At 42.7% G+C, this 26472-nt stretch overlaps 1 protein-coding gene across 2 annotated transcripts; it reads right to left on the bottom strand.

Annotated features, from left to right (window-relative positions):
* Positions 1–998: 998 nt before the first annotated feature.
* On the bottom strand, positions 999–21870 carry Scg3 (secretogranin III). 2 transcript variants are annotated; one of them, XM_013010078.1, is made up of 12 exons: positions 21780–21870; positions 21015–21067; positions 20471–20516; positions 20154–20369; positions 16536–16678; positions 15202–15348; positions 13124–13304; positions 9804–9920; positions 8147–8215; positions 7211–7348; positions 3466–3546; positions 999–1117 (listed from the first exon to the last, which is right to left on the bottom strand). In XM_013010078.1, the coding sequence occupies exons 1-12, from the start codon at positions 21868–21870 to the stop codon at positions 999–1001; spliced, it is 1401 nt and encodes a 466-aa protein (XP_012865532.1). The 2 variants fall into 2 exon arrangements, with proteins under 2 accessions (XP_012865532.1, XP_012865531.1); XM_013010077.1 differs by having other exon boundaries at positions 8132–8215.
* Between the last annotated feature and the right edge of the window lie 4602 nt (positions 21871–26472).

The following is a 26472-nucleotide window of genomic DNA, read 5'->3' on the forward strand; positions in this document are numbered from 1 at the left end:
TCCCTCAGCTCTTCAGCTCAAGGCGAGCATTCTACCACTTGAGCCACAGCGCCACTTCCAGTTTTCTAGTGGTTTATTGGAGATAAGAGTCTCAGGGAGTTTCTGCCTGGGCTGGCTTTGAACTGTGATCCTCAGATCTCAGCCTCTTGAGTAGCTAGGATTATAGGCATGAGCCACCGGCGTTTGGCTTCACTGGTCCTTGGGATTGAACTCAGGGTCTAGGTGCTGTCTCCCTGAGCTTTTTTTTTGCTTAAGGCTGGCATTCTACCACTTGAGCCACTTCTGACCGGCCCCTCCCCCACCTTAGAGAACTAGAGATAAGGAGTTTCATGGGCTGACTTCAAACTGCCTCCTAAGTAGCTAGAATTACAGGTGTGAGCCACCAATACTCCGTGTTTTTAAGAGTTTTTTGTTGTTGTTTTTTGTTTTTGCTGCTGGACCTAAGGAAGATCTAGGCAAACAGATCAGCAGAAAAGAGCAAATGGCTCTCTACCTACCAAGGCCTTGAGACAGTGTGAGTTGATTGCATCTCTCCAATAATCAGACACTTTCTTCAAGGGGAATTTGGCCTAAAAAACAGAACCCATGACTTAAAAACAGAACCCGTTTAATTCTGCAGGAATGTGCATGCGTGTGTGAGACAGTGAACAGAGGATTCAGTTTTCTATTTAGTTCACAGGCTCCTCTAGAGCTACACACACACACACACACACACATACACACACACTTAAAAGTTGAGGCTGAAATAAGAATTCTGCATACAAAACAAAATCTCAGCTTGCTACAACTTTACTTCTCAGATCATGTCTAAGGCAAGCAAGAAAGCTATGTTTTACCCACTTCTAAAAGGTTAGCTACTATAAGTACACATTCTAATAATCCTTGCATCCAAAAACAAAACAAAAACAAAAAACCCTTGAATCATAGAATTAGAAATGCTTGAAGCTACATGATGTTTTCTGGAACAGTCCAGAGACTGCTGGATCTTTGTTCCCCCTTTACAGGCTGCTGTAAATCCGCTTGATAGCATTGGCCTCTTCACGATCAAGGATGCCTTTCTCCACGTAAGCATCTGCTTGTTGGTTGATGAAGTCCCTCATTTTCGAAAGATCATAATCTGGAAGAGTATTATTAGACTATCATGAGCCAAGATCTGGAAGGAACAATCTCATTAGAGTGATGAGCATTAAAAAGCATTTTGGTCATAACAGGATTGTGGGAGGTAATGAGATTTGAACTCAGGATCTCCTGTTTGTGAGACAGACACACATCACTTGAGCCATATTCCTAGCATTTTTTTTCTTTTTGCTGCTGATTATTATTGTTGTTGTTGTTGTTATATTGTGTGTGTTTGCCAGTCTTCGGGCTTGAACTCAGGGCCTAGGCACTGTCCCTTACCTTTTTCACTCAAGGCTGGTGCTCTACTACTTGAGCTATAGCTCCACTTCTGGCTTTTTACTGGTTAATTGAAGGTAATAAAAGTATTAAGGAAGGTATTAAGATTTGAATTCAAGGCCTCAACACTTGGTAGGCAGATAATCTACCACTTTTTTGCTTTTAATTATATTTATTTATGTATTTATTAGGGCTTGAACTCAGGGCCTGTGCATTCTCCCTGTGCTCTTTTGCTCTAGGCTAGCACTCTACCACTTTGAGTCAGAGCTCCACTTCCAGTTTTCTGGTAGTTACCTAGAGATAAAAGTCTTACAGCCTTTCCTGCCCAGGCTGGCTTTGAACTGCAAACTTCAGATCTCAGCCTCCTGAGAAGCTAGACTTATAGGCATGAGCTACCAGCACCTGGCTAACATTTTGTTATTGTAAAGGTGATGTATAGGGCTGGGAAGGTGGCTCAGTGGTAGAGTGCTTGCCTTGCATGCGTGAGGCCCTGGGTTCGATTCCTCAGCACCACATAAGCAGAAAAAGCTGGACGTGGTGCTATGGCTCAAGTGATAGATCGACAAAACAAACAAAAAAGCCGGAAGTGGCGCTGTGACTCAAGTGGTAGAGCGCTAGCCTTGAGCTGAAGAGCTGAGGGACAGCGCCCAGGCCCAGAGTTCAGGCCCACGACTGGACACCCCCCCCCACACACACACAAAAGGTGATGTATAGAGAGGTTACAGTTACATAAGTCAAGTAAAGGATACATTCCTTTTTGAACAACGTCATCCTTTGCTGGTTCTGTCAATTTTTTTTTTTCATGCCTGACCTGAGGCTTGAACTCAAGGTCTGGGTGCTGTCTCTGAGCTTTTTCACTCAAAGCTGGCACTGGAGAGGAAAGTACTCTCTAATTAATTCCCGTTCTGAACCCAGAATTGGAACACCATCTGGGTATTCCTGTGAACATTTGATAGGATTTAGTTTTGCATGGAAAGCATGGCTGAGGCTGAATAAATGCCCGTTTTTTTTCCTTAGCTTCTCCCTCTCGGTCACAAAGCAGAGCATGAATTAGCTGAGCATCTGTTTTGTGCATAGCTCACAAGATGATTTCTGACTCAGAGGATATGAAAGGGCATTTCTGAGCCCTACTTCAGTAATCCTAGTTGCTCAGGAGGCTGAGATCTGAGGATCACAGTTCAAAACCACCTGAGGCCCTGTCCATGAGATGTATATCTAACTACCAAAAACAACATCAAACAAACCCAGAAGTGGAGCTGTGGTTCAAGTGGCAGAGTGCTAGCCTTGAGCACAAAAACTAAAGGACAAAGCCCTGAGTTCAAGCCCCAGCACCATTAAAAAAAAGAAAAAGGATTATGTATAATAGAACTGAAAAATTCCCATTATCCAGTGACATCATAGCTGTTGTCACCTGCTGGCAAAATTGCAAAATGGTCTAGGTGTTTATGGCACCATAGGTTAACACAAAGCTTCCAGTCATATAAAAGTAAAAGCCCAGTCAATGCCAGTGGCTCACATCTGTAATCCTAGCTTCTCAGGAAGCTGAGATCTGAGGATGGATGGCAGTTGGAAGCCAGGCCAAGCAGAAAAGTCCCCATGAGACTCTGATCTCCAATTAACCACTCAAAAACTGGAAGTGGTGCTGTGGCTCAAGTGGTAGAGTGCTAGTTTTGATCACAAAAAGCTCAGGGACAGAGTCCAGATCCTCAGTTCAAGCCCCATGACCAACAAAAAGGAAGAAGGAAATAAAAACAAAACAGTAACATTTTGGATTCAAGTATCCCAAGGGAAGAGGTAGCAAACATAAGATTGCCACATTTTGGCTATTATTAAAGATGGGCCTATGTTTCATTGATCTTTTACACTGACTTGATATTTTTCATGAGAAAATGTAAAAGAAACTGTCTTGAAAGGCTGAATCTGAGTAATAAGAGAAATGGATTGTTTTTCCCCCAGAAAGCTCTGAGAGGCAGCTGGTGTGTGTGTGTGTGTGTGTGTGTGTGTGTGTGTGTGTGTGTGTCCTGCTACTCTGGGGAATAATTAGGTGAAAGGAATCCACAGTAATCATACCTTCTTTGTTGCCTTTTTTGTTGTGCTTCTTCAGCCATTCGATATTTTTCCTTATGGCTTCCAAATAGGCTTCTGTTTTCCCTGGAAAAGACAAGAGAACTCTCTCATCAAATGTCCTCTCCTGTCTTCTCTGCCCTCCCCTCTCCCTCTCTCCCTTCCCCCTCTCTTTCCCTCCCTCTCCTCCCCTCCACTATATTCCCCTCCCCTCTCCTCCCTAGTCTTTCCCTCCTGTTCTGGCCTCTCCTCTCCTTCCTCCCTTTCCCTCTCTTCCCCTTCCCTCCCCCTCCTCTCCTCCTCTCCTTCCCTCCCTCCCCTCCCCTCTCTTTCTCTCTCTCCCTCTCTCTGGCCTCCTCTCCTGTCTCCTCTCCATTCTTCCCCTCTTCTCTCCTCCCCTCTCTTTCTTTCCTCTCTTTTCCTCAACTCCCTCTCCTCTTTTTTCCTCTTCCCTCCTGTCCCTCCCTCCCTTCCCCTTTCTCTCCCTTCCCTCTCCTCTCTTTCCCTTTCTCTCTTCCTTTACCTCTCCTCCTCTCTCCTCCTTTCTCTCCTTCCCTCCCCTCCCCAACCCTCTCCTCTCACCTTCCCTCCCCTGTCTTCCCCCTCTCCGCCCCCTACCTTGCCTCTGCCTCTCTTCTCCTCCCCTCTTGGCCCTCCCCTTTTCTCTCCCTGTCTGTCTTCCCTCTCTTCTCCTCCTATCCCCTCTTCTCCCCTCCTCTCCCTTTCTTCCTCTCTCCTCTCCCCTCTCCCTCTCTTTTTCTCCTTCCCTCTCCTCTTCCTTCCCTCCCCACCCTTTCCTTCTCTCCCTCTCTCCCATCCCTCTCTGCCTCTTACTTCCCTCTTCTCCCTTCCCCTTCCCTTCCTCTCCCCTCCCCCCTCTTTCCCCTCCTCTCTTCTCCCCTCTCCCCCACAGTCTGGAAGCCGCTGCCAGCTGGACAGGCAGAGGACACTAGACACTCGCAGGGGCAGGTGACACGGGGTGCTGCTGCACCCTGGCTGTTTCTGATTCCACTGTTTCTTGTGGGAGCTGGAAAGTGACTCTCACTTGGGCTGTGTGCAGGAGGCCCATGGGGTCGCTTGGGAAAGCTCTGCTATTTTTCTGCAATTGATTTCAGCTTCCTTCGGAAAATATAAATGGCTCATGGCTGAGGTAATAGGGTCTAATCCTTAGAGCACATGCTGGGGCCGACGGGGAAGAGGGCCAGGACAGAGAGGCGCCCAGCCCTGACTGCTCCACTTTTCAACACCCTAAGAAAAATCTCCCTTTCTGTGCATGCATTTGTCCCAGCTCAGCCTTGCTGTCTTGACCTTCTATCCCTGCCAAACCAATCAGTATGCTTAATGCTGCACACGCTAAAGATGTTACATCTTCTAAAAATGTTTATAGAGGCTTTTTTTTTTTGGCCCATACTGGTATTTTAACTTGGGGCTTTGAATTCATTTGCCTGCTCATTGCTGGTGCTTCACCACTTGAGCCACACTTCTAGCCTTACTTTTTGCTGGTAATTTTGGAGATGGACTCATTGGGGTTTTTTTGCCTTTGAACCGTGAGCCTCAGATCTCAGCCTCCTGAGTAGCTAGGATGACAGGCATGAGCCACTGGGTCCTGGCAAAAGTTAAGTTTGATATAATGTTTAAAAATGATGTTGTGATTTCACGATTACAGTTTCATGTGCAGACAGCAAAGCAATCAGTATTGGCATCATACATATGGCCAGAACCACCTAGCCACTGGGTTCAAGAACGTCTTTATTATGGTCACATTTGACATGTCTAGAAGGTGAGATGAGGAATATTGGAGGAGCGCTGAATTGGGAGTCAGGGGACCCTGTTCAAGTCCCAGCTCCATAGCTCTCTGGCTGTGAGATCTTGAGAATCACTTTACCTGTTGGGTTTTCTTTTACGGATTCGGTAGTTAAGAATTGTAACTTCTCCAAAGGCAATTCATATTTCTTCCCTCCCTGCCACTCCCCAGTAAATATACCTGTGTTGAAGCTGGGAACTGGTGGTTCATACCTGTAACTCTAGCTACTCAGGAGGCTGAGTTAGGAAGATAAAGTTTCAAAGCCAGCCTAAGTACAAAAGTACATGAGACTTTTCAATTCACCAATAAAAAGCTGGAAGTGGAGGTGTAACTCAAGGGTGAAGCACCATCCTTAAACAAAAAAGGCAAGGGAGAGTATGGGGTCCTGAGTTCAAGTCTAGTCCCTGAACAAAAAAAAGAGGAGGAGGAAGGTTCAATCCCAGGTGTTACCAAAACAAATCAATCCAACAATTTAAAAAAATGGCTCACTCAGGAAGACCAGAAATGCTATTTGTTTTTGGATATTTCTAGAAGAATGCTTGTTTTTATTTATCTTAAACAAGAGCATCCACATATATCATTAGTCAATGATCAGATCATTAATTGCGTAAGCTGACTTCTCTAGTCTAAAAATGATAAGGGTTGATAAGCTATTTAAGTGAAAATTAGTTGGCTATTTTAATTACATTATCTTGCCATCGATATGACAAATGACCACATTGTGGTGAGTTCAAAAGTGTTAGCATGCTGACCTCATCCTTGGGCTGATTGTTTAAAAAAGATTTGCAGTGACTCACACACCACAGTGAACAAGTAAACATCCAACTGGCAACAGTTGCTGAACTTAGAGAATGGAATAAAGTCTTTCCTTTGGTCTCTAGAGAGTAATTTGCTTGAAAAAAATATGGAGCAAGTTAATAGGGCTGGAATAAATTTTGTTTTATGGGTATATTCCTAAATTTTAGAAATGGTCATTGAATCATTCAAATAATTGTACTAATTAGGAATCAATGTTTGGGGGGAGAACAAAGGAAGGGCTGGCATTTTTTTTCAAGACTCACAGTACTCATAATCTGACTTATTGAAGTGAAACCCTTTTGCATGAACTACTTGAAATAAAAAAAAGGCAAAAAAAAGTGGGGAACACACAAAAGATACTACTCTATTAGTAGAGTGGTAACATAGAGATTAAATTAAAACTGTTTGGAAAAGTTATAATGGGCTCTTTTCTTCTTGAGGTGATTGAAAATTGTGAATATTCTCAGTGCCTTTAAATTGTTTATTTAGTGATTGATTTTGCAGTGCTGGGGGTCAAACCCAGGACCTCTTATTAGGCAAAAGGGCTCTACACTCCTCTCTTAATTGCTTCATTGTTTTAAAAGTTTAGTATAGAAGAATAGGGCACTGAATTCCCAATCAAGTTTTAGATTATGAAAGATAAGTGGTTTTGGCTATAAATGTAGGGAGAAATAGTCAAACAAGATGCTATACTCACAAATTCTTTCCTTCCTTCCTTCCTTCCTTTCTTCCTTCCTTCCTTCCTTCCTTCCTTCCTTCTTATGTTTCTGGCTTTCTTTCTTTCACTGGTCCTGGGGTTTGAATTTGGGCCTGGGCACTGTTCCTGAGTTTTTTGCTCAAGGCTGGTGCTCTATCACTTGGGCCACACCTCTACTTACTTTTATTTTGTGGTTAACTGGAGAGAAGAATCTCATGGATTTTCCTGCCCAGACTGGCTTCAAACTTCAATTCTCAGATCTCAGACATCCTAAGTAGCTAGGATTATGGGTGTGAGTCCCTGGCACCTGGTTGCTAGGGTCTTTCTTTATGCCCAGTTGGCCTGGATTGTGATCATCCTATCTGTGAGTCACGCTTTTAGGGTCACTTTTATGTGTTCCAAGCTTTTGTTTCTTCTGTTTTATTGGCCACCCAGATCTGTCACTTCTGTACCTTTTGGTTCATCTGTCTTTCTGCCTGGGCTTGAGTTCTCATCTTTTGTGGAATCCTTCAAGGTCCCATATTCCTTCTCCATCTTTGCAGCTTCTTCCTTGGTGCTATCTGTTTCTTCGTGAGTCTTTTCTGATGGTGCTGTAATCAGATTACATGTTGTTATTATAAGGGTATTTCTTATCTGCATTCATCTTGAACTCAGGGTCTTGGGCTTGCTCTGCTTTCTTACTAATGACTGCTGCTATATCCCTTGAGCTAGACCTGGAGCATAGTTTTTTTTGCTGGTTAATTGGAGATAGACTCTCACAGAGTTTCTGCCAATCCGGCTTCAAACCATGGCCTTCCAGGTCTCAACCTCCTGAGTAGTTAGAATTACAGGCGCCCACCAGCTAACAATGACATTTAAGATGGATTGCTTGGTTTTGTGAGGTAGCCATTTTCTGCCAGCCACCTCATAAAATCTCTGGTAAAAACATATTAGCCAGGTGCTGGTGGCTCACATCTGTAATCCTAGCTACATAGGAGGCTGAGATCTAAGAATCATGGTTTAAAGCTAGTCTGGGCAGGAAGGTCCATGAGACTCTTAATCTCCAGTTAACCAGCAAAGAGCCAGACATGGAGCTGTGGCTCAAGTGACAGACCAGCGTTGAGTACAAAAGCTCAGGAACAGTGTCCAGCCCCTGAATTCAAGCCATGGGATTGGCACTAAAAAAAGAAAAAAGAAGAAGAAACTTATATTACTTTCAGTGCTTTGGGTTGGTTAGATTTCTGTGCTATAATTGGCTGAGAAACAGCTAAGGTTACTTCTATTTATTCCTGTGTTGAAACCTATAATCCTTCATTCATGTTTCCTGAAGCTCATATTCACCACGCAAGAGTTATTCTACTAAAAACTAGAATAAATAGTGAAGTAAATCCTACCTGGGGAAAGCTTGCTTTTATTGTCAGTAGCGTTTTTTTCTAGCTTGCTTCTGGTCTGAAGAGCAATTGTTTCATCCAAGTTTTCTGCAGGGAGGAAGAGAAGAAAATATAATTTCACTTCCTGAGAGATGATATCATGCTTTTTACTAAAAATATCTAATCCTCCCCAGAAATATCACATCAGCAATTCCAAAATATTAACATTGCCGACAAGAAGCTTCAACTGAGATTTTATCCCTATGAATCACAGACTCTCAAGACAGAGAGGCATGTAAAAAGATCTTCACTTATGTGTCCATTGCTCAGACTTGGAGTAGGCATCTGTGGGTTTCACCTATACAACACCTCCTCATGGTGGCTGCATCTGGTTTTCTTCTTTGGGGAACCCTGCTTTCTCCTCTCCCTCCTTTGACTCCAGTTATAGTTGAATAAGCCAAGCCTGAAGTTAACCCAATGGCCTTGGGTTTGGACCAAAGAGGAGCTTGATGCTGAGCTATAGTGATTGGTTTAAGGAAGAGCATGTGACTCAACCTCAGCCAATAAGATTTTATACTAGGACCATTGGAAGAAAGAGGCACTTGTCCTGTCCTAATTGCTATCTGTGTAGAGATGATATTTGGTGGTTATACCATTACTGGTACCCACAAGGGAGCAGCCTGACTGGAATGAATCAGCACACAGAATCTGAGGACAGATTAATTCTTCACCTTATTGGCCGACTTCACAAGCCCAAAGCCAGGCTATCCTTTACCCTCTGAACAGTCTGCTCTCAGTTATACAAGGTCATAATTTCCTTTTTTCTTTTCTTTTCTTTTTTTTTTTTTGCATAAGCCAAACTGTGGGGTTAAGCAAAACAGGAACTTCACTTAAATTGTAGTAAAATGTAGAGAAAATCAGTACAGATCCTCAGTTAGTGTCAACTTATGAAGTCTTAAAAAAACTTTTTTTTTTTTAATGAGATGGGCCAGTTCAGGGCTGGCTTTGGACTCCTGGACAGAAGTTATCTTTCTGTCTCTGCTTTTTGAGTAGTTGGGACAATAAACATATGTCACCCCAGCTCTACACCTGGCTATAGGAAATTAGTGTTAAAAATCATACTTATGTGGGGGCTGAGAAGGTGACTCAGTGGTAGAGCGCTTGCCTTGCATGCATGAGGCCCTGGGTTTGATTCCTCAGCACCACATAAGCAGGAAAAAAAAAGCCGGAAGTGGTGCTATGGCTCAAGTGGTAGCGTGCTAGCCTTGAGCTGAAGAGCTGAGGGACAGCGCCCATGCCCAGAGTTCAGGCTCCACAACCGGACCCCCCCCCAAAAAAAAATCATACTTATGTGTAGAGACATTTCAGTAGGATTGGCGCACACACACACACACACACACACACACACACACACACACACACACACACACAGAGTCTGTGTGGAGATTAGAAAATGTTAGCAAGATTACATATAATAAAGGTGAAACTTTTAAATTCAAGATGGATCCATAAAGAGTTGAAAACTTCTGGTTAATTCGACTTGAATGTATTACCAGCTAGGGTAATTTCTGGTTACCCAGTGATCTGGGCTGTTTTGGCCTAAATCATCAAATTAGTGGGGTCATGGTTATCAAATCACTAGTTTACTTCTCAGTGAAAACCATCTTAGGAAAAATAGAGCAAATGGGATTCTTACCAAGGTAGGAAACACCTTCTTCTGGTGATACTGTGCCATACTTTACCATCATCTTCACAAAATCAATCAGTGTTTTCATGATGGTGATCAGTGTTTCTTTTTCTTTTGCCTCTTTTTCTGTATTAAAAAAATGAAATAAAGAAAACTAGTGCCAAAGAGTCTCGTTTCTTCCTTTCTTCTTTCCCTTCCTCCTTCCCTTCCTTTTTTCCCTCCCTCCCTCCTTTCCTCCCTCCCTTCCTCCATTCTTCCTTTTTTCCCCCCTTCTTTTTTGCTTTTGTTTTTGTGCTGGTCCTGGGGCTTGAACTCAGGGCCTGGTGCTTCCCCTAAGCTTTAGCACTCTACCACTTGAACTACAGCTCCATTTTTGGCTTTTTTTTTTTTGTAATTTATTCGAGATAGGAGTTTCCTGGACTTTTCTTGCCTGTGCTGGCTTTGAACCATGATCCTAGATCTCAGCCTTCTGAATAAGTAGAATTACAGGTGCCAGCCATGGACACCCAGCTCTATTTCTTTATTTTATTTTGTTTTTGTTTTTGTCGGTCATGGGGCTTGAACTCTGGGCTTGGGCGCTGTCCCTGCATTCTTCAGCTCAAGGCAAGCACCCTACCTCTTGAGCCACAGAGCCACTTGTGGTTTTCTAGTGGTTTATTGGAGATAAGAGTCTCATGGACTTTCCTGCCCAGGCTGGCTTTGAACCATGATCCTCAGATCTCAGCCTCTTGAGTTGCTTTGATTACAGGCATGAGTTACCGGCACCCGGGTTATTTTGTTTTTTTCATGAACGTATGTGACCAGTACAAGGGAGTTTCATTGTGGTGGTTTCATTGCTATGTATAGTAGATTTTGAACAAGTTCATTCCCTTGATTATTTTCACTTATTCCACCTTCTTGCCAATTCCTTTTCCAAATAGCATTTGTGCATTTCATTATGAAATCTTCAGCTAGATAAATAGATGATAGAAGCTAGATAAATATATTGACATATAATAGAAGATAAATAGACATAAGATAGATAGATAGGCCAAGTGCTGCTGGTTCAAACCTGTAATCCACCCCAGGCCACCAGTGACTCTCCCTTGGGACCCTTCCTGTCTAGTGAGAGTTCTATTTCTTGTCAGTAAATCCTTGTCATTTTACTTCTCTCTCTGGGTTCATGGGCTCCTTCTTTGAGACCACTGAGACAAAGGACCTGATCTAAGTCTAGCAACTCACCTTCCTTCTTCCTCTCCCTGCATTTATGTATTTATATATTTACTTATTGGCAGTTGTGCAACTTGAACATAGGGTCTAGGTGCTGTTGCTGAGCCTTTTCTAGTCAACGCGAGAGCTCTACCACTTTGAGCCACAGCTCTATTTCCTGTTTTCTGGTGGTTAATTGGAGATAAGAATCTCAAGGATTTTCCTGCTCAGGTTGGCTTCAAACCCTGATCCTCAGATCTCAGCCCGGTGAGTAGCTGGGATTATAGGTGTGAGCCATCAGGCCCAGCTCTTTCCCTGCCTTTAATTTCTCATTTAGTTCAGACTTTGGGTGAAAAGAACAGGTATTAACAAAGACCTCAGTAGATGTCATTAAAATTCTGGAAAAACAAAGGCAATGAGGAATCAAGTGAAGAAAACAGCAAGTTCAAAACAAAGACTATACTATCTAATAAGGTGGGTTGTTTTGTTTTGTTTTGTTTTGAATCGTGGGGCTTGAACACTGGGCCTGGGTGCTGTCCCTGAGCTCTTCAGTTCAAAGGGAGCACTCTACCACTTGAGCCACAGTGCAACTTCCGGTTTTCTGGTGGTTAATTGGAAATAGTCTCACAGACTTTCCTGCCTAAGCTGGCTTTGAACTGTGATCCTCAGATCTCAGCCTCCTGAGTAGCTAGGATTACAGGCTTGAGCCACTGGCGCCCAGCCCAATAGTGTTTTAAATATTCTCTCTCCCCCCTACCCACCCACAGGCTGGGATGAAGGCAATGTGGGAGAAGAGATCCTGAGAAATAACTGAGAAATGACTCCAGCCACCATTTTCTTGGTTGAAGGTCACAGCCAGGAACTTGATATCATGCTGATGCTCTTCTCTGATGAGAAGTGACTCATAGCAGCAATGGTTCTGAGCTGGGCGTCTGCCATCCACTGGGGCAAGGTGACTCAGAACAGACCCTCTAGATCTACAAGCTCTGCAGATACCAGCAGAGGGTTGGAGCCACCTGGTCACGGTCTGGGATTGAAGGACAACAGGACAATGTACAGGAATGAAAGCTGACTCTCAGGTCGCTTCCTGAAGGCCATAGAATATAATTACAGAAAACTGGGGCTGGGAATGTGCTTAGTGGTAGAGTGCTTGCCTAGCATGCATAAGCCCTGGGTTCAATTCGTCAGTACCACATACACAGAAAAAGCCAGAAGTGGCTCTGTGGTTCAAGTGGTAGAGTGCTAGCCTTGAGCACAGAGAGGCTCAAGGACATTGCCCAGGCCCTGAGTTCAAGCTCCAGGACCAGAAAAAAATATATATATAATTACAGAAAACTGTATATGAGGTTGGATCTAGAGCTGTGTCTTTGAAAAGGGAGAGAAAGTGCTATCTAAGACAATGCAGGGCATATATCCTAACAATAACAATAAAAGAGTGGGTGTTATTAGTCCCTTTGCAGATTAACTAAAAGAAAACATGAACTGAAATCCTCCAGCTAATGCAGTGTATCTGCAAGAGAGGAGATCAGGACATTTGAAGGTGTTGTTTTTTGTTTTTGTTATTTTTGTGGGTGGGGGGGTACTGGGGCTTGAACTGGCCCTGAGCACTGTCCCTGAGCTCTTTATTGCTCACTGCTAGTGCTTTACTACATGAACCACAGCTCCACTTCTAGCTTTTTTTTTTTGCGATTAATTGGGAGATGAGCATTTCATGGATTTTCCTGACTGGGCTGGCTTCAAACCAAGATCCTCAGATCTCAGCCTCCTGAGTAGCTAGGATGACAGGTGTGAGCCACTGGCTACCTGGCAAAGTCTTGGTTTAAAACAAAAGCAAAACCAAATAATTTCCCAGAGTGGTTTGGACTTTCTGGCTTCTCTTCAGCGAGGGTCTATTCTGACTCATTTAGAAAGCCGAAACTGGCCATGTCTGTGCTGAGTATCTTGAGGGCCTGAGCCACCAGGGCCGAGGTAATCCAGGTTTTTTGAAAAGAAAAATGATGCGATTTTCCCCCGCAAGTTCCCTCATATATGTCACTGAGGAGTATATTTGGAACCTGAAAACAGGAAGATGACACCCCACACAATTTCCTAGAAGCACTATTTCTAGTCCACATGGTAAGGGAAAAAAACCCAGAGGTTACCTGAATCGATGCTTTTCAGAAGAGCATAGAAGTTTGGGAAATACTGGAGTTCCTCAAAGCTGTCCTCACTGTAGGTTTTAGTTCTCCTTTCCAGGCCATTCGTCAAGGTCAAGGCATTTGATACCGTTTCATCATCATCTCCATTACTGAAGCCATCTTGAATCGCTGCCATCGGAGGAGTCTCCAGCCATGAAAGAAATCAATAATAATAATAATAATACAAAAGTAAGCATGTGGAGCTGCGTGCTGGTGGCTCATTCTTGTTTTGTTTGTTTGTTTGTCAGTTGTGGGGCTTGAACTCTGGACCTGGGCGCTTTCCCTGTTCCCCCCCCTTCAGCTCAAGGCAGTACTCTACCACTTGAGCCACAGCACCACTTCCGGTTTTCTAGTGGTTTACTGGAGATAAGAGTCTCACAGAGTTTCCTGCTCAAGCTGGCTTTGAACTGTGATTCTCAGACCTCAGTTTCCTGAATAGCTAGGATTAAAAGCATGAGCCACTGGCGCCCGGCTTGGTGGCTCATTCTTATAATCCTAGCTACTCAGGAGGCTGAGATCTGAGGATCCAGATTCAAAGTCAGCCCAGGAAGGAAAGTCTGGGCGACTCTGATCTCTAATGATCCACCAAAAAGCTGGAAGTGGAGGTGTGGTCAAGTGGTAACTCTACCACTCTAGCCTTGAGCAAAAAAGCTTAGAGACAGTACCCAGACCCTGAGTTCAAGCCCCAGTACCAGTGCTCAAAATTAAAAAAATAGTAAGCATTTGGTTAGAATTAATGTTTCACTTGTGTACTTGAAAGACAAGAAAGCTTCCTCCTTTGCATGTGTTGGAAGGATTTTTCCTGAGCTTGTGTGTACCTAACCCTAATGACTAAGGTCACTGGGACTCAGTGAAAGGTGAGACCCCTCCTAAAGTCCATGACATGATCCTCAACTCTCAGCCTTCTAAGTAGCTAGGATTACGGGCGTGAGACAACGGTGCCTGGTGCCATCAGGAATATTAAAGAGAATTCAAGACAAGGGGCAGGGGAGAGAATTTCAGAGCTTGGTTGATACTAAGGGGGAAAAATGAAGAAGTGAGGAGTCCATCTAAGAGAAGAAAGGATGAATGACAAGGGTAAATGGGAGATGACAGACAGGCTTCAGGACCAATGCAAAAGGGTAGGGGCAGGTGGAAGAGCACTAACTGAATTGAAAGGCAGCTCAAGGCAGAACACAGCAGCCATGGCAGTCACTCCTGCAGAGGATCTACATGGTTTTTTGTTTTTTGGGTTTTTTTTGGCAAGAGTGTGTATGTATGCATGCGTATGAATGTGTGTGTGTGTGTGTGTGTGTGTGTGTTGGGGCAGATGATGAGATCTCTAGCAATCAAACAGAATACCAGAAAAACTATGTGATGTTGGGTCTAGCATACTGATACTATTGATACTATGAAAATAATTGTTATTATGTGATGTTGTTATTTCCATATTATTATTATTGTTATTATTATTATTTTGCCAGTCCTGGGGCTTGAACTCAGGGCCTGGGCACTATCCTTGAGCTTCTTTTGCTCAAAGCTAGCACTATACCACTTGAGCCACAGTGCCACTGCTGGCTTTTTTCTGCTTATGTGGTACTGAGGAATCAAACCCAGGGCTTCATGCATGCTAGGCAAGCACTCTACCACTGAGCCAACTTCCCAGTCCCTTATGTGTTATTTTTATAGTGTGGAATAAGATTTTTTAAAAAAACCTTTACTATATGAGTATGTCATCTCTAAATTATTTTTAATCTCTTATTTTTCTAAGCAGAGATCATTTATATCTTTGATCTTAATAGTATCTTATGAATATACATTTTAAGTGGGCTAAAAGTGCTGCTTATTCCAAGTTTCCTTTTCTCATTCTCTCTCTTTCTTACTTTCTTCCCTTTCATTTTTTGTGGTACTGGGGTTCAAACTCAGGGTCTTGTGATTACTAGCCAAGAGTTCTACATTTAAGCCACAGTGCCAGGCCTCCAAATTTCCTTAAGTAAGATAGTAATTATGTACACACCCAAACAGATTCATAGACTCACATACCACACACATGTACATACCACTTTCTCTGGTATTTTTCCAGCCTGGTTCTCAGTCCTGCTTGTGGATTTATTGAGCTCCTCCTCATAATTTGTGGCTTCCTTTGAAATTAACTGTTGTAATGCCTCTGCAACTTCATCTTCCAGCGTGTGGGCCTGGCTTTCAGTGATCTGTTGGAAAGAAGCAAAGCCTAAGTAGTCAGTATGTTCATTCTTGTGATTTAAAAACTCTATACTAAGCAGGGCTCCGGTGGCTCACAACTGTAATCCTAGCTACTCAGGAGACTGAGATCTCAGGATCACAGTTCAAAGCCAGCCCGGGCAGGAAACTCTGTGAGACTCTTATCTCCAATTAACCACTCAGAAAACCGGAAGTGGTGCTGTAGTACCACATATTTTTTTTTTCTTGTCCAAGTACTGGAGCTTGAACTCAAAGCTTAGATGCTGTCCCTTAGCCTTTTTTACTCAAGGCTGGCACTGTACCACTTGAGCCACAGCTCTACTTCTGGCTTTTTGTTGGTTAATTAGAGAGAAGAGACTCAGGGACTTTCCTGCTGGGGCTGGCTTTACAGTATGATTCTCAGATCTCAGCCTCTTGAGTTGCTAGGATTATTAGGTGAGCCACTGGTGCCTAGCTCCTGAACACATATTTTTACGAAGATTCTGGAGTGCTCTTTCTGGATGATCCTTCCTGCTACGTCTACTACATACTGGTATTAAAGTAATTGCTCAGTACCCTGGGAAGAAGTGACTTTGGGTCAGCCATGGCAAGATGTCAGTTCCACCATGTTGAGAACCATAGGCATGTTTTAGAAATACCCTGTAGAGTTGATCCCCTTTATCTGCAGGCCATAGTGGGTAGCTGAGAAGTTAGCACCTTACTAAAACCTCCAGGGCTGTGTCATAGCTGAGGAGCTAACATAAGCTTGGAAAATGAAATGGCTTCGGGTTTCTCGAACACATGATGTCTGCCCTTGCTCAGATGATTTCTCTTTCCTCCTCCATCCTCCTTAGCTCTTATGATTATGTTCTCCCAGCTCTTCTAAGATCATTCCAACATGTCTTCTTCTGAGGCCCCTTTCCTAACCTCCAAATGGAGACAAACCATTCTCCAGCAATCAATTCTGCTTTTATGACACATAAGTATGGCTTGTAGTGTGTGTGTGTGTGTATGTGTGTGTGTGTGTGAAGTTATCTGGTTCTTCTGATAGACTCTATAAACTCCCCAAGGGAACCCTAGGGTGCTCAAAACAAAACAGATGATGAATTGTAAACACTTAGCTACTTGAATCACATGACTTGGTTTCTTGCTCCAAATGGAGCAAAGAATTTGGTTTCCTCTCATGCATCCAATTTACCAGGCCAAGGTTCAGAAGCTTGGAAACAATCTTGTCAAATACTCCTCTGTCATTCTCCTCGTAAATCCTGCTGGCAATTTTATGGACAATGTCTTCAGCCGTCAGAGGAGTCCCATCCAGTTGATGAAGACCATCAGGATCATCTACACACAATAACCATGATTTCATAGCACAGTGATCATAGACTCATTACATAGGTCATATTCTAGTTACCATCTATACTTTGCTTTTCTATATTCAGACATGTTTGAAGTATGTTATAGTGGTGTTCGGAGTTGAAAGCCAGCCCGGGCAGAAAAGTCCGTGAGGCTCTGATCTCCAATAAACTACTAAAAAACTGGAATGATCTCCAATAAACCACTAAAAAACCGGAAGTGGCACTGTGGCTCAAGAGGTAGAGTGCTCACCTTGAGCTGAAGAGCTCAGGGACAGCGCCCAGGCCCAGAGTTCAAGCCCTATGACCGGCAAAAAGAAAAGAAAAGAGAAGAAACTCTTGGTTTAAAATAAAATTAGGAGCCAGGAAATGGTGGCTCATACCTCCTAGCTAGTCAGGAGGCTGAGATCTGAGGATCACAGTTCAAAGCTGACCCAGGCAAGAACGTCCATGAGACTCTTTTATCTCCAAAGCCAGAAAAACCCTCTTTCAAAAAAAAAATCAATTTATTTGTCACTAGTAATACAAACAATGCTATACTTTTTTCATAGTATGCTGTGTGCATATAGGATGTCATATTATTCAAAGCATTTTTCTATGCATTGCATATTTTGATGATGTATGTCTACATTAATTACAGATTGGTACTATCCCCATATGCTCTTCCTTTGCAGGAAAATGTTTGGGCTAGGGGTGGAGGAGCCTACCACATACCTGGAATCATCATGTGTGAACTAAGAGTTTGATGACTTAACTGGATTAAGTACTTTTTAAATTTATTTTGTTTTTAGTTGGCCATGGGGCTTAAAGTCAGGGCCCGGGCACTGTCCCTGAGCCTTTTTTCCCTCAAGGCTAATACTCTACCACTTTGAGTCACAGCACCACTTTTGACTTTTTCTGTAATTAATTGGAGATAAGAGTCTCCTGGGCTTTTTTGCTAAGGTTGGTTTTGAACTGTGATCCTCAGATCTCAGCCTACTGACTAGCTAGGATTACAGGTGTGAGCCACCAACGCCCACCCAGTATTTAATTCTAACAGAATCTATGTCAGGATGGCTTTATATAAGGCATTATAGTATGATAATTCATTCTTCAAAGAACTTTAAACTTGTGAGTGTGGAATAACATTTTTTAATATATTAATTGAATGCCAGGCACCAGTGGTTCATATCTGTAATCTTAGATACTCGGGAGACTGAGATCTGAGGGTCTCAGTTTGAAGCCAGCCCAGGAGGACAATTCTGAGAGCCTCTTATCCCCAATTAGCCACCAAAAATCAGGAAGTAGAGCTGTGGCTCACGTATAGAGTGTCAGCTTTGAGAGGAAAAAGTTAAAAGAGAGCTCCCAGGTGCTGAGTTCAAGCCCCATGACTGGCACACACACACACACACACACACACACACACACACACACACAAAACCCTCCTTCAGCTAAATTAAAGAACTCTTTTTTTTTTTTTTTTGGTCATGGGGCTTGAAGTCTGGGCCTGGGCGCTGTCCCTGTGCTCTTTAGCTCAAGGTGAGCGCTCTACCGCTTGAGCCACAGCGCCATTTCTGGTTTTCTAGTGATTTATTGGAGATAAGAGTCTCACAGAGTTTCCTGCCTGGGTTGGCTTTAAACTGTGATCCTCAAATCTCAGTGTCCTGAGTAGTTAGGGATTACAAGCGTGAGCCACCTGCACCGGGCAAGACTAACTCTTGATAGTTCTAAACCTACTTGAGGTGATAATAAAGTGTTGGACAATTAAAAACCTTAGTTGCTCCAGATAGTGCTAAAATCACATGCAAATTTGTATCTTTGTTTTTAAAAATGTGTGTTATTGGGGCTGGGAAGGTGGCTCAGTGGTAGAGGGCTTGCCTTGCATGCATGAGGCCCTGGATTCGATTCCTCAGCACCACATAAGCAAAAAGAAAAAAGCCAGAAGTGGCACTGTGGCTCAAGTGGTAGAGCGCTAGCCTTGAGCTGAAGAGCTGAGGGACAGCGCCCAGGCCCAGAATTCAGGCCCTACGACCGGACTCTCCCCCGCCCCCCAAAAAATGTGTGTTAGTGATCAATCCAATTGAACAAACAATAGATTCTGTGTGTATGTGTGTGTGTGTGTATGTATAATGGTACTGGGGCTGGAACCCAAGGCCCTTATGCATGCTAGGCAACTGCTGTATCACTAAGCTACATCTTCAGTTCCTAAACTGTTTGATATTATTACTTAAAGTTTTTTTGTTGGTCATGGGGCATAAACTCAAGGCCCAGGCATTGTCCCTGAGCTCTTTTACTCAACGCTAGTACTCTACCACTTTTGTGCCAGAGTACTACTTCTGGTTTTCTGGTAGTTAATTGGAGATAAGAGTCTCAGAGGGAATTTTCTGCTGGGCTCGCTTCCAACCACACTCATCAAATCTCAGCCTCCTGAGTAGCTAGGATTACAGGTGTGAGCCACTGGTGTCTGGTTCCTGTTTGACATATATATATGTATATATATATATATACATATACATATATAATATATTAATATATATAATATATATGTATAATTTTTGCCAGTCCTGGGGCTTGAACTAAGGGTCTGAGTACTGTCCCTAATGCTTCTTTTTGCTCAAGGTTAGCACTTTACCACTTGAGCCACAGCACCACATCCAGCTTTCTCTGTTTATGTGATGCTGAGGAATCCAACCCAGGTCTTTGTGCATGCTAGGCAAGCACTCTACTGCTAAGCCACATACCCAGCCCTGATATATATATTTTTTACTTTAATTAAATCACATGGTCTGTTCAAAGCGATTAAATTTGTTTTAATTCAGTTATCCCACTGTCTATTTTTAGTCCAAATCTTAGGTTAAAAAGCAGAATTCAAGCTTTAAATTTTATTTTCCTGAGTAGCATAGATTAATATGCGACAAAATCTAAGCCATCATCTCCACTCCAAACTTGTACATTTCTGAACTCTCCTCTCGCTGTGACGTTCAATGAAAATCCAATTTAATTGGCAGCTATTTTCCAGCAGAGATAATTAGTGTAATTCTCTTGTTGCCATGGAACAAAATCAGGCATAGAAGAAAGCCTGCGCTCTGTCCTAAGCACTGGTCTGCAGAATGGAAAACACTCTCTTCCTCAATGCCTGGCGACAGCAATTCACTTGTTCCCTCATGTTCTTTCATTTGTTTATTCATTTAATTCATAAAGTCATTCATTGAATTCATGAGCATTCACTGGAACTGTAGTTTCTCTGTTCTTGTTTAATTCTCAGTTTAGTTTTGGAGAGAGACATTCAGCGTACGTTTATGCATATAAACAACAGTGATCCTCAGCTCTCAGCCGCCTCTTGAGTAGCTAGGATTACTAGTATGAGTGACCTTGGCCAAGTTTGAGATGTATACTTTTTAAAGAGAAGTCTTTAAAAAATTAACCTGAATGAGAAACTTCAAATTAGAGAAAATAAATAGTAAAAAAGTTCTTTTTTTAATTACCTTGAAATTTTTGCTCCAATCCACTCTTGGTGGAATCATAGTCATCAACCAGTTTTCGATTCTTGGTTGAATCAACATCTTCCACAGTCAGTTTATTAGCCAGTGGAGAGCTTCTTATGGATTGTCTGTCTTTCTCAGGTTTTTCTTTTTCTGTTATTGCCTTTAGCAGATTCAAGTTATCAGCAAAAGAATAATTGCTTTCACCTACTTTGTTTTCTGTTTAAAAAAAAAAAAGCCCCAAACCCAACACAACCATTTTAGTTAATGTACTCACAGTTTACATTACATATTTTAGTATCAGTCAGATTCTTTTTTACCTGGAGGGGATGTTTTTTTAATCTTATCTGCTTCAGCTTCAGCAATCTGTAAAAAGAACATAGATCCCAGCTTTAAATCATTGCTTCATGACTTACCAAGTATTAGAGCCAAATGGTTTAATCTCCATTGGATGTAGTTCTCCTGTTCATACAATGTATTTAATAATGCTCATCCAAAGGCATTGTTATAAGAATTAAATGAGATTTAAAGAGGGCTGATGTGTTATAACATAATTCCTTTCTGCTATCATATTGGTAACAAACAAACCTTTGGCAAACTAAGTAATCAGGATAGATATGATGTTGAACTTACTGAGTTATTTATATAGTCAACACTACACATTATGCAAAACTCAATGTGCAGATTGTTAGGCGTAGAAATGACCAGCACTTATTTTCCCGTTCTCATTTTTATTCATTTGTTATTAATTCCTCTGAAGTTTGTAAATTTGAAATGGCTAAAATGTCACAAGACAATTATATTAATGAAAGAATTACAATTACATTAATGATATGGGTTATTAACATTTTAATTCAGACTTACCTGTTCATTCAAAGGCCTTTCTGCACTCAGTTCTCTATTATGTAGAGATTGGTCTAGGATCAATAAATGCAAATATAAATATAATTATTCACTGGAAAATATATATTTAAATGTTCCAAAACAATTTAAAATAAATATTAGGAGAAATAATTCTGAATGCCTATGAAACAAACTAGATATAAAAGATTGTTAGTAGTATACAGTGGAGATGGAGATCAGCTTTGCCTTATGTTTCTCTTGGTGTGCTTCAGGAGTTAACAAAATCACCTTTTTTGTGTTCTAGCCAGAAATTAAACATAGCATCTTCACGCTTGATTTATCAGCTTTCCTCCACTAGGAATAGCATAACTTGGGTTAGCATTATTGGCACACTACAAGCTCTGTCATCAGATGCTGTAGTATAAATAGAATATCTGAGAAAGGTTGTAAAACCCTTTGGAAAGAAAGAAATCCCAGGCCACTTTAAGAGGAAGAGGCACCTCGATCTCCCTTCCAAAATAAGATCTTAGAAGAAAAACAACAAAAAGAGCCCATGTTACTCTGTCATTAAAAAAGCCAAGGGGAGAAAAAAAAATCCCTGTCTCTGAATTCAAGCTGACTTTTGGTCACTACACAAAGATAGGATCTAAGCCGAGAACAAGGCAGGGTGATTTACAGCTCACAGCTCATGCGAAACATTTCCCTGTTCCTGGCAAAATAAATAAATTAATTAAATTAAATAAAATTTTAAAAAGGAGAGGGGAAGAAGAAAAGTTTCCACCTTACCTTGATTGCCTCCAGGTTTAGGGAAAGCTTGAATTGGGCTACCGTGGAATATCAACACCAAAATGCAAGTGCCAGTCCACAGGAACCCCATTCTTTCACACTGGGCTTCAGCAAAGAGCTTGGCGCCAAGGCTCTGGGGAGCTGTAGCTTTTGTGATGAATGAAAAGGGGACCGTGGGGTAGGGGAAAAAACAACAACAACAAACCAACCAACCACAACCCAACCAACAAAACAAAACAAGAAGGGCCAAGAGGATTGGGTTGGAGGGAGGGAGAATGAATTGCAAAGATCTGGGGCGGCCTGTAGGCTCTGCCCTGCAGGTTTAAGCAGATGCCAGGGCTGGCGGATCTGCAAGGTGCAGGCGAGCGCTGTCCACCCCGCGGGTGCTGAAGTTCCTGTGACGCGGGCCGGGGCCGGGGCGTAGCTTTATTCTTGCTCCCTCCTGAAAAGGAAGTGAGCAGAGAGGCCGCATGCGCTCTGCAAGCCAGAGGCGGGAAGGGATGGCGTCAGCGACTCCAGTGCCATTTTCCATCCCCTGGGAAGGGACAGGGCCGGGGGAGGGGCGATCTTGTCTTCCCTGCTTCGGTCATAGGTGCGCTGTAAGCCCTCTCTCCAGGAACTCTTATTTCAAGGACTAAATGGCTTCTCTGTCCAAGCACCTGTCAAGGAGTTAGATAATTTTGTGCAAAGAGGGTATTTTTGTTTTGTTTTGTTTTTTTGCATTAGGATGTTTCTTCTGCCATCTCTGCTCCAAACTCTCTTCTCTACCGAATCTACTCCAAAGGTAGATACAGTTCCATGATCCTGACTTCCATCGTGTGTGTTGATATATCAGGCATCCCTTGATGCTCTTTATTTTTTTTTATTGTTTTTGATATGTTGATCGGTCGTGCGGCCTCAACTCTGAGCCTGGGTGCTGTCCTGGAGCTCAAGGCTAGCACTCTACCACTTGAGCCACAGAGCCACTTCCGGCTTTTTCTGCTTATGTGGTGCTGAAGAATCGAACCCAGGGCCTCATGCATGCAAGGCAAGCACTCTACCACTGAGCCACCTTCCCAGCCCGATGCTCTTTATTTGTCTGTCATGGATGGGAGAAATTGCAGGAACATTCTTCCAAATAGTCACCTTGTGCCAGCCAACCTCATTCTTCTAGGTGTAAAAACACAACCCCAAATCATTGCATGAGTGGTTCACATCTGTAATCCTAGCTACTCAAGAGGCTGAGATTGGAGGATCATGGTTTGAAACTAGCCTGAGCTGGCTTATCTCCAATAAACCCCAAAACAGCTGGAAACTGGCATTGGAGCTGTGGCTCAAATGGTAGGTAGTGGTCTAACCTTGAGCAAAAAAGCTCAGGGGTAGTGTCCATGCCCTGAGTTCAAGCCCCAGGACAGGCACAACAAACAAACAAAGAAAAAAAAAAACCTTCCTGTTTCCTTAAGACTACAAAGCAGAGACAGCCAGGATTTTTGGTTTTGTACTGGTACTAGGGATTGAACTCAGGGCCTTGAGTCCTTGCTTAGTATTTTTGCTCAAGGCTGTCAACTCTGCCTGGGCTGGTTTGGAACCTTGAGTCTCATCTCTAACCCTCCTGAGTAGGTAGAATGATAGGCATGAACCACCACTGCTTGGCTTCAGCAGTTTTATTCTCTTCTCCCTACCTAATGGGAAGAAGTTGCACTTTGGTAATATTCTTCTCCAGGTCTCAATTTTATCTAAGGACTTGGCTTTTGCATCCATATCCACATACATACATACTTACATACTACATACATACAGAGGGATTATCATTTTCATAAATCAGGCAATGAGTACAATTCTTCTTTTTTTGCTGTTGCTTTTGTTGGTTGTGGGGCTTGAACTCAAGGCCTGGGCACTGTCCCTGAGCTTTTTTGCTTAAGGCTAATGCTCTATCACTTTGAGCCACAGCTCTACTTCCAGTTTGGGGGCAGTTAATTGGAGATAAGAATCTCAAGGGGCTGGGAAGGTAGCTCAGTGGTAGAGCGCCTGCTTTGCATGCGTGAGGCCCTGGGTTCTATTTCTCAGCACCACATAAGAAAAAAAATGGAAGTGGCACTGTGGCTCAAGTGGTAGAGCACCAACCTTGAGCTAAAGAGCTGAGGGACAGCGCCCAGGCCCAGAGTTCAGGCCCCACGACCGGACCCAAAAAAAAAAAAAAAAAGAATCCCAAGGGCTCTCATGCCTAGGCTGACTTTGAACCTCAATCCTCAGATCTCAGCCTCTTGAGTAGCTAGCTAGGATTACAGGCATGAGCCACCAGTGCCCAGCTTATGAGTACAATTCTTTTTGGACAATATCACCCTTTCCTTCACTTTCCCCTCTGTCCCAGCCTACAATTTGTGTAGTACATTTTCTACATAGTGCATACTGACTTTCATCTCTGTAATTCCTCTCTTGCCCCCACTAAAAAAAAAATAAATAAATAAAAATAAAAAACAAACAACAGCACCAACATGAGCATCAACAATAACAAAAAAACCCTTATGTTTCTATTTCCTGGAATTTGTTTAGATAAATAGTATTTTTAATATTCAGAGGGCTTATGCCTTTGAGTTGCTTCCCTAAGAGTATCCTCCTTTAGTTTCTGTGTGAATGTGTAAATTATCATGTCCAGTTGTATTTTAGATCTAGCTCCAAGGAAGCAGTTTATCATAACTACAGTCTGGGAGGTGCTTGCTCTATTCTGAGACTATGCCCCAGAGGCCTAGGGCCACTGCATACAAGCTGCTTTTAAGTGGTGAATACAAGGAACATAATGTGAGCCGAGTGCTGAGTAAGCTCTTTAGTCCTGATTTTTAAACAGAACTTGGATCTTTTTCTTTGAGCTACAGCTTGCTGGGAACTAGTTTGTATAATGACCAAAGGGAAGGCTGGCATACAATGCTGCCTTTGATTTCTGTACCCCTCCTTTTGGAGGCGCAAGTTTGTTATTGAAATATCAAAAAACAAACAAACAACCAAGCCACAAGAAAACTGCCCTCATCCTGGAGGTTTGTGAGTTTGGAGGTCACACAAACACCCCCTTTAAGAACCTAAAATGTACTTCTTGTTTTTAATGTCTGTTTGCAGTGAATCTTTTTTTTTTCTGTTGGTATAAAATTGTGCTTATTTGTGGAGTTACAGAGTACTTCCAAATGTAACAGCTACTTCAAGATAAATAGCTCTTTCTTGGCAGTAATACTGTAGTATTATTCTAATATATGCCGTTCTTTTTGTTTGTTTTTCTTTTTTTTTTCTTTTTGCCAGCACTAGGGCTTGAACTCAAGGCCTGGGTGCTGTCCATTAGCTTTTTTTGCTCAAGGGTAGCACTCTATCACTTGAACCACAGCTCCATTTTCCACTTTTTGGTGGTTAATTAGAGATAAGATTCTACAGACTTTTCCTTTCCAGGCTGGCTTTAAACTGTGCTCCTCAGATCTCAGGCTCCTGAGTAATTAGGATTATAAGTGTGAGACATCAGCTCCTGGCTGTAATACCTTTAACATATTTCTTTTTGTTTTTGTTTTTATTTTTTTGTCGGTCTTGAACTCTGGGCCTGGGCGCTGTCCCTCAGCTCTTCAGTTCAAGGCGAGCGCTCTACCACTTGAGCTACAGTGCCACTTCCAGTTTTCTGCTGGTTTATTGGAGATAGGAGTCTCACGGTCTCTCCTGCCCGGGCTGGCTTTGAACCACGATCCTTAGATCTCAGCCTCCTGAGTAGCTAGGATTACAGGGGTGAGCCACCAGCGCCCGGCCTTTAACATATTTCTTAAGAACAATATGGCCATTGTGTGATCAAATATACAGTCAGAGCTTCAGTTTCCCCATTCTCCTTGTAAATATACTTTCTGCATCATTACGTGATTTTGTCATTGTGTGATCATCACTAAGAAAGCCACGTGGTCCCTGGGCACCATCATACATGTGATCCATCTTTATTCAAAGTGTTGTTACACAACCCATGATTGTACAGACAGTATTTGTTCCTTGGTGGACTTCACAGGTTTTGTATATTCAGTCTGTGTTAAGTTGAAACCATTTTTACCAAGCACCTGTAGCTCACGCCTGTAATCATAGCTACTGAGGAGGCTGAGATCTGAGGATTGCGATTTAAAGCCAGCCTGGGCAGGAAAGTCCATTCTTTTCTTTTCTTTCTTTCTTTCTTTCTTCCTTCCTTCCTTTCTTCCTCCCTTCCTCCCTTCTTTCTTTCCTTTCTTTTTTTTTTTGTACTCAGGGCCTGGGCATTGTTGCTGAGCTTCTTTTGCTTGAGGCTAGCACTCTACCACTTGAGCCACAGCACCACTTCTGGCTTTTTCTGTTTATGTGGTGCTGAGGAATCGAACCCAGGGCTTCATGCATGTTAAGCAAGCACTCTACCCCTAATCCATATTCCCAGCCCTAAATTCATGAGATTCTTTTGTTGTTGTTGGTGGTGGTGGTGGTCATGGGGCTTGAACTCTGGGCCTGGGCGCTGTCTTTGAGCTCTTCAGATCAAGGCTAGTGCCCTACCACCTGAGCCAGAGTGCCACTTTGGTTTTCTGGTGGTTAATTGGTGATAAGTCTCATGGATGTTTCTTCCCAGGCTGGCTTTGAATCTCAGTCCTCAGATCTCAGCCTGCAGAGCAGCTAGGATTATAGGTGTGAGCCACTGGCGCCTGGCTCCATGAGATTCTTTTCTCCAGTAAACCCTCAA

The sequence above is a fragment of the Dipodomys ordii genome, unplaced genomic scaffold (genome assembly GCF_000151885.1).
Source record: "Dipodomys ordii isolate 6190 unplaced genomic scaffold, Dord_2.0 Scaffold11, whole genome shotgun sequence".
Lineage (NCBI taxonomy): Eukaryota > Metazoa > Chordata > Mammalia > Rodentia > Heteromyidae > Dipodomys > Dipodomys ordii.